Raw genomic sequence first — 10,467 nt, 5'->3', positions numbered from 1 at the left:
TGGCTGACTCTGAGAAGAATGGGAATCCCAGAACACTTAATTGTGCTAATACGAAACCTATACTTGGACCAAGAGGCAGTCATCAGAACAGAGCAGGGCAACACTGCATGGTTCAAATTTCTATTATCCAACCTAAAACTGACAAGCTGCCTGAATTTGATCAACAAATAGAAAAAAAATGAATGAGATTACCATTTGCTATTAGTAATCGTTGTTATGTGCCATCGAGTTGCTTGCAACTCATAACGACCCTATGTACACTCTATCCTGCGTCAACCTCGCCATCTCAAACACACTCATTCCCATCACCCCAGTCACAGAATGGATTCATCTCATCGAGGGTCTTCCTCTCCTGTGCCGTCTCTCCACTCTCCCAAACATGATGTCCCTCTCCAAGGACCAGTCTCTCCTTGCAACATGCCCAAAGTATGTCAGACGAAGCTTCGGAATCCTTAACTCCAAGGAGCATTCTGGCTTCACCTTCTCCAGGTCACATCTGTTTGTTCTCCTAGCAGTCCATGGTATATTCAACACTCTTCTCCAGCACCACAGCTCAAAGGCATCAATTCTTTTTCTGTCATCCCTAGTCACTGTCCAACTCTCCGATATATAGCACGTAACTGCAAAGACTATAGCCTGGATCAGGCTCATCTTAGTCTCCAGACTGACGTCGTTGCTCTTCAGTACTCTTGAGAGGTCCCTCACAGCTGATTTTCCCAATGCAATTTGTCTCTTGATTTTCTGGCTGCTGTTACCAAAAGTGTAGTCTGTGGAGCCAAGTAAACAAAAACTGTTAACTATCTCAATCGCTTCACCATCCATACTGATGCTTCCAATTGGCCCAGTGGCGAGAATCTTTGTTTTCTTGATGTTGAGCTTCAATCCATATTGAAGGCTGCAGTCCCTGACTTTCTGTAGCAAGTGCTTCAGGTCCTCCTCAGTTTCAGCAAGCAGGGTTGTGTCATCTGCATAACAGGTTGTTGATGACTCTTCCACCAATCTTGATGCCACATTCCTCCTTGTACAGCCCAGAGTTTCAGATGATTTGTTCTGCATACAAATTGAAAAGGTATGGAGACAAAATACAACACTGATGGACATCCTTCTTGATTTTGAACCATGTAGTGTCTCCTTGCTCTGTTCTGACAACTGCCTCTTGGTGCAAGTACAGGTTTCACATAAGCATGATCAAATGTTTTGGCATTCCCATTCTTCTCAGAGTCAGCCATAGCTTGTTATGATCCACACAGTCAAAAGCCTTTGCATAATCAATGAAGCACAGATAGACATTCTTCTGCTTTTCTCTTTCTGCCAAGACTCATCTAACATTAGCTATAATATTTGTGGAAAGACTCGCTGGAGAAGTTCACTATCAGCTGTGAAAACCAGGCCAGGTGCTGATTGTGGAACAGACCACCAACTACTCATATGCATGTTCAAGCTGAAGTTGAAGAAAAGTAAATCAAATCCACAGGAACCAAAATTTGACCTTAAGTCTGTCCCACTCAAATTTCAAAATCATCTTAGTAACAGGTTTGAGGCCTTGGGCACCAATGAGTGTAGACCAAATGAGCTTGGGAGGATATCAAGAAAATTGTCCATGAAGAATGCAAGTGATCATTACAAAGGCTGAAGAAGAAGAAAAGACCAAGACGGATGTCAGATGAGACTCTGAGTATTGCATTAGAGTGCCGAGAAGCCAAAGCTAAAGGAAGAAACCAAAAAACAAAAGAGCTGAACAGAAACTTTCAAAAGGCAGCTCGGGACCACAAAGCAAGATACTATAATGAAACGTGAGGAGAGCTGGAGTCAGAAAATCAAAAGGGCCGAACTCACTCAGTGTTTCTTAAGCTGAAGGAGTTGAAAAACAAATTCAAGCCAGGGGTGGCAATACTTAGGGATACTTTGGGTAGAATGTTAAGTGATCCAGGAAGCATTAAAAGAAGATGGAAGGAGTACACAGAGTCACAGTATCAGAAGGAACTGGCTGACATAGAATTTCATGAAATAACATATGAGCAAGAGCCTATGGTGATGAAGGAGGAAGTTCAAGTTGCTCTGAAGGAACTGGCAAAAAACAAGGTTCCGAGTTGACGGCATACCAATTGACATATTTCAACAGACGCTGACCTGGATGTGCCTCGTTGTGCCAAGAAATCTGGATGACAGCCAGCTGGCCAACTGACTGAAAAAGATCTCTATTTGTTCCCACAACAGAGTGCAGAAATTATTGAACAATATCATTAATATGACAGGCAAGCAAGATTCTGCTGAAAATTATCCAAAGATGACTGGAACAATATGTCAACAGAGAACTGCCAGATGTGCAGGCTGGATTTAGAAGAGGTCATGGTATTACGGATATTACAGCTAATTATTAGTAATAATAAGTGGTAATCCAACTGGTAGATTATATTATGAAATGTTATTTGCTGCATTTGTCTAAAGTCACTCAGCTAAGCTACCACTGATCGTGGCTATTCTGTATTCTAGATCACTATGCTGTTCTGCATTCTTTGTTGGCATGCTATAGATTACCCTACCCTAACTCCTTAGTTTTATATTTCTAAGCATCAATATTTTCATCAGGAAATAACTGTTCTATAAGTTTTCCACTGAGATTTCCCTTTATTCTTAAAAACTAATTGTCTATATGATGGTCTATCATATAATTGTGTAACACAGGCAAAATCTCTCCTGAGAATTCCCTTCTCTAACACTTAGAAACATACTGTCCATTATCTTAAATATATTTACTTATTTATTCCTGTATATGCTATTAATATCTCCACTGGCATCCAGTCCCCGCACATTTCTATGTCCATGGCTACTCCTTTCAGTTCATTTGCTAATTTTTATTATTTGTTATTTAAGAACAAAAGCTATAATACAAAAGATGCCTGGGTTATCTCATCTCCTCCTATGACTTCAGGTATTGCATTACATTAAAGATGTTTTAATTTCTCCTAAGAACCAAACTCATACATATACCTGTGCACTCTACTCTTCAACTAAATATCTTGATCAATCAATCACTCACGGTTGTTAAGTCAGAGATAAGAGCTGACTTTCTAATGCTTGGGAGGAGATTGCCCATCTTTTTCCTAAGGAGCGCAACTCTAGACCCACTTGGCCAGCAGAGATCCCTGAATATCTTGATTACTGTTATCATGTACTGTTGACTTGGAATTGACTCAGCTGAACTTCCAGTGGGTTTTCAGAGGCAGTAAACTGCACAGGAGACGATGGTCATTGTTCTCCTTTGGAGGAGCTGGCGGAGTCATAGTGCATGCTTCTGTGGTGGTAGCCCAAGTCCTTAAGCCATCAGAGCTCTTTTGCCACTTAAGCTGGTAGGTTCCTCAAAATCAGTGTGCACAAAATATACCTTATTATTCTTGCTCAGGCAAAAATGTGCACTGTTTGTGGAAAATCCTATCTTAGAGAATGTCACGTCACCATCATTCAATTATATCTCAGAATCACTGTTTTGTCACTATATCGAATCAATTTCCAGAAGTGATTTATCTGTTACTTAAATATTTTTCACACCTCTCCACTCTCTTTTACCCAATTCCCAGACTGTTGCAACTGTAGTAGTTACCTCACCTGGCTCCCAGTTTGGCTCTTAGTGTCATTCTAGTTTTCAAGCATACAGCAAAACATCTTACTTTACTCTGCCAACCTCTTAACCAAACTCAGAAGGCTCTTTCTCATTTAGCCTGTCCCCCCCCCCTTTTCCTGTCAATTTTCTGTGTATTATGTTGACTTTTGTCCAATTTCTGGCATATGCTCTAATCACTACCAACATAAAGAACTCACTAAATATGTCACCTAAATAAGTCAATTACTTAATTTTGTTAAGGCAGTTAATTTTGAGGGCTGTAACATGAACGAGAAGGAATGAAATAAAATGAAAAAGTTTTCTCACTTAAATGAATAATGTTTTCATTTGAGCTCATTGGGCACACCCACTCACCCATTGCTGCTGGCTGTCCTTGGTACATTTCCACACACACAAAATCCATGTATGCACATTTTGCAAAAGGAAACACCATGACTACTCCACAGGGTTTCTGAGGCCTTGTGATCTTTTTTGAAAGCAGATAATCAGGCCTCTCAATTTAGATGTGTTGTTGTTGGATGTCACAACGTCAATTTTGGCTTATAGTAATCCTGTGTACAGCAGAGCTAAACACTGCTTGATCTCTTAACATCTTCACAATTGCTGCTGTACATTGAGCCCACTGTTGTGGCTACCGTGTCAAATCATCTGGTTGAAGTTCCTCCTCTTTCTTTCACTGAAGCTCTCCTTTTTTTTTTTTTATTTTTTTATTTTTTGTGTGTGTGTAACGTCAAATCAGATCCGACAGGTACAGGAGGAGATTGCCCCTCCTTTTCCGGCAGAGCATCTGGTGGATTAGAACCACATATCTCTGGGATTGCAGTGCAGCTTCTTGCCACTAGGCCACCAGAGCTCCCCTGAAGCTCTACTTTACCAAACATAATTTCATTCTCCAGGGAGTGCCTATCTTGATAATAAGACCAAAGTATGTAGTAAGATCTCACCGTTGTCACCTCCAAGGAGCATTCTGGCTGTACTTCTTCCAAGATAGATTTACTGGTTCTTTTGATAATCCTACTGGTGCATTCAATATTCGTCAACACCACAACTGAAAGGTGCCAATTCTAGGTTGGTTTTCTTTATTTACTGCCTACATTTTCACGTGTATGAGAGGACTGAAAACTCCTGTGTTCTGCTGTAAGTGATGGAATTCTCACCTAAAGGGCAAGGAGCTGCGCTGCCAATCCAAAAGCATGAGGCTTGAATCTACTGGCTGCTTCCTGGGAAATGAAGCAATCTCCTCCAGAGTGATTTACACCATTGGTAGAGCTTCTGGAGGCTCAGCTATGCAGGGATTCCGACTTGACGCCAAAGAGTTTAAATTTTGGCTTGGGTGGGACGCATCTTATTCAAAGTGATATACTTTCTCTGCAGCCCCTTAAAGAGTTCTTTTTTAAATTAAATGATCTGCTCAATGCAACACGTTGTTTGATTTCTAGACTCCTGCTTCTATGAGTGCTAATTAAAAAAAAAAAAATTCAATAGCAGGAGGATTCAAATCACCAGTAGAGCTCTTAAGGGTTTGCGCCATCCATGTGCATTTTCCTAAGTCTACAAGATACTGTATCTGAACAGGGCCTCATTTTAAATAACAAAACCAACCCACACACGGTTTCCGAGATTACAAATCTTTAAGGATACTGATTGCTCCATCTTTCTACCAGGGAGTTGCTAGTGGGTTTCAACCGCGAACCTTCTGGTTAGTAGTCCAATGCTCACAGCCCCTTCACAGAGCAGGGGTACAAACTACAGGTTTTTAGTTGGAAAAGAGTAACAGGACATGAAAACAGAAGAAAGCTAAAACTCAAGTGGCCTAAAGGAGAAAAACGCAAGTTACGTTTACCTCCGTGTGGACTCCGCTCGCCGGAGGTGAAGAGGGTCCTCCAAACCTATTTGTCGCGCAGATAAAAAACCAAGCATCCCTTTCCTTTACACCGGCTTAAGCAATGGGCGCCGCCATGACAGAGCTCGGAAACGGGGGTCTGCAACAACGGAGGCCTCTATTGGTCAAACCATGAATCAGTCTGACCAATAGTCTGCGCCGTTACTCAGGAGGGGGTGGGCATGGAGGCGGGCCGGACTCCCGGGAGGCGGGGTCGGCGCTTGTGGGACTTCTCAATCTGGAACCTTTAAACTTGCAGTTCACGACGCAGGGATTTAGGCAGTAGCATGGCTTGGTCTCTCCGTATGTTTCGCTCCCTGTACAGTCTGCTGTCAAAGGAAGTGAAGCAGTGCGTGGGCACGGACCAGTTTGGGAACAAATACTACTGTATCCCGGAGTACAAGAACTGGAGAGGTGAGGCTAGAAGGGAGCAGCGGTGGAGTGTGGTCTGTAATGAGGGGAAAGTGGATGCGACTCTTAGACTCAGCCCACGTGTTACCTGGAGAAAGATCGAGTTCCTTCCCCTGCTGTCCGCCAGCCCGGCAATAACTCATTTCTATAAGTGGATCAGTCCGCAGCCTGGCTCTGTGGCGCGGCCTCTTTCCACTGTCTGGACTTCTCTGCGCCTTTTCTCATCCAGTTTGGTCTCTGCCCTTGAGTATCGGCGTTTTGGTGGCTCTGCTAAATCCAAAGGCCACGCCTCTGGCTGATCCAGTACATCTGCAGCTCCAGGGCACAAAGATGGGCAGTCTCCTCCCATGCGAATTACAGTCTCTGAAAACCCACCGGTGGTTGGGCTGGGACTCGCTTCTGACTCAGGGACAGCAAGCTGAGTTCATTCATGATTGAGCACTTCAAGTATTTTGACTAGGATGTTTCTGTAGTTTATTTTAACGCGATACACTTGTTTTCTCAGCGAATTTCTTCGGTTGGCTGGCTGGGCAGGGAATAACACTTAAATTGCAAACAAGTACAAAGGACTAGCAAGGTGGTTAAGCATTTCGTAGTAGACTGCAAACTTCTTTTACATAACAACTTTAACAACTTGTTGCTGTTCAGTCGGAACACACTCATAGCTTAATCCTCAGCAAGTTTTCAGAGGCTGTAAACCTCACGGGAAGAGATTGTCCATCTTTCTCCAGAGGAACAGCTTGGAGATTTGAACTTGGGTTAAAATCCCTACCCAATAGACTATCAGTAACTAAAAAATATGAAAACTATCATATTTTTTTATCACGGTATAACCCCTTTTTGGTGTACATTTTTATGATTTTTTTTTTTTACAATTATCACTGTAGTCAAGATACAGAACTATTCCATCACACTAAAAATGCCCTTATGCCTTTTAGTAATGATTCCTTTAACATAGTCCCAATCCTGAGTAGTGGGGGTCTTTTTTTTTTCTTCAATTCCTACAGTTTTGTGTTTTTCAGAAGATCTTTTTTTTTTTAATTGGGAAAAACATATTGGGGGTACAAGGAGGTGAGGGTTGGGGGCAGAAGGGTGAGGATGGGCCAGGATGCAGTTGCAGAGCTGCACAGTTTGGTCGGTGGGGGGAGCAGGTGAAGGAAATGATGAGGGTCCAGTGGGGACCAGATGCTACAGAGGAATGACAAGCATTTTCCAATGGTAATTAAGCCAACTGTCTTATTGATTTGGGAATTGGATGCCTTCTCTCTGGCTTCTTCATGCTGAACAGGGGCGTAGATATAAAGGAGGGAAGGGAGGAGGCTTTATCACCTTACTGGTGGTCTTGGGTTACAGCTGCTTGCCTTCTTGCTCCTGAGTGCCGCGACGGTTCGCCCCGGGCAGGGGGCAGAGGGCCTCGACGGCCGAAGTAGTCTTTTCTTAAGAAAGAAGAAGAAAAAGTGTGTGTGTGTGTGTGTGTGTGTGTGTACCGTCAAATTGGATCTGACTGGTACAGGAGACTGCCCCTCCTTCTCCAGCAGAGCATGAAGTAGAGTCTGGGTTTTTTTTTTCTCCCCCCAGATGCCTGTCGGGGCCTGGGTTTCAGCTGTCCACACCACAGCAGTGGGCAACGAGCTTAAAGCCCCTGATGGCTCTGGGCACTTACTCTCACCAGTGGCTATGGATGAAGTCACAGGTGATTTTCAGCCAGCACCGGCAGAATATCTTATAAATGGAAATGTATAGCGTGTAGACTTTTAAGTGGGCATTTTGTTTGGAGGGACTAGTTCTGGAAAATGACATCATGCTCAGAAAAGTGGAGAGTCAGTAAAAGAGGGAAAGACTTTCAATGAGGTGGCATGATATAATGATGGTAAAAATGGACTCAAGTGTGGCAGAGATGATGAAGTTGTCATGACACAGTGCAGGGTTGAGATTGGTGACTCACAAGGTTGCCATGAATTATGTTAAAAGCACCTGTCAACAACAATAAGCAATGTATCCAAATACTATCCTCACTTTACCTATTTTTTATCCAGAGATCTTTTGTGACATACCTGCTCATCATTAAGATTATTAGCTATATGTTTGTTTATGGCTGCCGTTTAGAAGGTAATGATTCGTTTATCTGACTCATAGCTGACCCTCCCATTGGTTTTCTAAGCTTGTAAATCACAGGGGAGGAAATTGCCTCTCTGTTCCCCTCAGAGCAGCGGGTGGATTTGAATCACCTAGAGGTACGGCTATTGCGTTAGCCACATGGATCCGCATGGGTAGTACTGTAAGAGCTCCCAGGTAATGAAGTTTCCTTCTATTCCTACTTTTTCAAGAGTTTTTGTTATGAAGGGTGTTAAATGTGTGCAGATATTTAAAATCTTCATTTTTATTAATTGTACTAAAGAACTATTGAATATTGAATCAGCCTTGCATTTGTGAGCTAAACTGTAGTTGGTCATGATTCAATAATCTTTTTATATAATCTTGTCCGGCTCTCTGATGCGTAGCATGTAATTGTGAAGACCATGGTCTGGATCAGGCACACTTGAGGCCCTAGACTGACATCATTGCTCTTTAGTACTTTGGAGAAGTCCCTGCTGGTATACTTCCCTAAAGCATTTTTTCTTTTGATTTCCTGACTACTGATCCCACGAGTGTTGATTGTGGAGCCGAGCAAGCTGAAATTGTTAATAACCTCAATCTCTTCTCCATCTATCATGGTGCTGCCAGTTGGTGAGAAACTGTCTTCTTGATATTGAGCTTCAATCCATATTGAAGATTACAGTCCTATCCTGAGCCAGTCTCGTTGAGTCCGATTTGCCTAATCACATTGCCCCAGTTATTGTGACAGTCCGTCTCATCTGGGGTCTTTCTAGCCTCCAAGGAAAAACCTGGTTTCACCCTCTTCAAAACATGGTATGCATGGGGAGCTCTGGTGGCCTAGTGGCAAGGAGCTGCACCTACAATCCCAGAGGCTCACGGTTCGAATCCACCAGGTGCTCTGCCGGGAAAGGAGGGACAATCTCCTCCTGTACCAGTCAGATCTAATTTGATGGTACACACACTCACACACACACACACACACACACACACACATTAAATAAAAAAACAAACAAACAAAACACAGGGTATGCTCAAACTCTTTTCCAGCACCATAATTCAAAGACTTCTTCTGTCATCCTTACTCATTGTCCAGCTCTCTGATGTATAGCATGTAATTATGAAGACCATGGCCTGGATCAGGTTCACCTTAGTTTCCAGACTGACATCATTGCTCCTCAGCTCTCTGGAGATGTCCCTGGCAGCAGACTTCCCCAATGCAATTTATCTTTTGATTTCCTGACTACAGTTTTGTGAGAATTGTGCTCAACATGATTTTCACCTCTTGCAAGGGGTCTCTTAAGAATGTCAGTATCAGGTTAGACTTATAGATGTCTATGAGAAATAGAAAAGAGCCGAACACATAAGATTTTGCTATTATTAGAAGTCTTTTTTTACCTTATTTTATGACTTAAAAGCTGTTCAAGTTAGGGGATGACTAGGACTGCCTATCATTACTGGTGGCACTTCCAAAGTCCTTTGATTTCATCTCACCATGTGCTCCTTTTCCCCAGCCTTGCTGTTTCATGCTTGGGGTTTTCTAACACTGTTTTAAATTCTTTTCAGGTTGGTCTGCTTGTCTGTACTGATTCACAGCACTCATTCACTGAGCACTACTAAATTTACCATCCATATTATTTTGTACCATTCATTAATTTTCTCATGTGGCAAATATTTAATGGTTACCACCTATGCAAAGCATATATGATTTATGTACTAAAATTTAAGACTATTTGTTTTATTTTTTAGCCTTTTGATGTTACTTTTTGTTTGCTTTCCCAGCATAATTACATCCTCTTTTATTTTCATGTTCTTTAATACATCAATAGTATTGAGGGAGACAAAGTAGGTATACATGAATTAATAGTGATGTTAAATTTACAATTTTGTGTTTAGCTACTATTTTCAACTGATTCGTGTTCATGAGGAAGTTTGACAATGAATAAGGAAGACTGAAAAAAATGGATGCCAATGAATTGTGCTGTTGAAGAGTATTGAACATATCCTAGACTACTAAAAGAACAAGCAAATCTGCCTTGGAGAAGGTGCAACCAGAGTACACTCTTTAGAGACTGGTTGAAAGTTCATCTCATATACTTTGGGCGTGTTGTTAGGAGACACCAAGTTTTGGGAAAAGACGTCATGCTTAGAAAAGTAGAAGGTCAAAAGAAGAGAGGGAGACCCTCAAGGAGATGGATTAACACAGTGACTGCAGCAGTGGACTTGAACGTGGTGGAGGATATGATTGTGGTGAAGGAAAAGGCAAGGTTCTCATTTATTGCTCACAGGGTCACTATGAGTTGTAGTCTGCTAGGTGACACCGAAGAGTAGCACAGATTAATAACATGTTATTTCTTGGTTTGCATGCTTCCATTCTTTTTATCAATGCAAAACTTGATAATTGGTAACCATAATACATTTAAGAAGCAGTGGTGGCATTATGTGTAATGTGTCAGTT

General features: G+C 42.1%; 1 protein-coding gene across 1 annotated transcript in view; it reads right to left on the bottom strand.

Annotated features, from left to right (window-relative positions):
* ERCC8 (excision repair cross-complementing rodent repair deficiency, complementation group 8) overlaps positions 1 to 5,612 on the bottom strand; it is a 69,503-nt gene extending 63,891 nt beyond the window's left edge. The window contains exon 1 of the mRNA XM_006891511.1: positions 5,466 to 5,612. Within this exon, the coding sequence (XP_006891573.1) occupies positions 5,466 to 5,542 (77 nt within the window). The 5' untranslated portion in view covers positions 5,543 to 5,612. The remainder of the gene's footprint in view (positions 1 to 5,465) is intronic.
* Positions 5,613 to 10,467: the final 4,855 nt, after the last annotated feature.

This window comes from Elephantulus edwardii, unplaced genomic scaffold, assembly GCF_000299155.1.
Source record: "Elephantulus edwardii isolate Elephantulus edwardi_28Jun2011 unplaced genomic scaffold, EleEdw1.0 scaffold00099, whole genome shotgun sequence".
Lineage (NCBI taxonomy): Eukaryota > Metazoa > Chordata > Mammalia > Macroscelidea > Macroscelididae > Elephantulus > Elephantulus edwardii.
The sequence above is the reverse complement of the archived record's forward strand: the minus strand, read 5'-3'. Positions and strand labels throughout refer to the sequence as shown.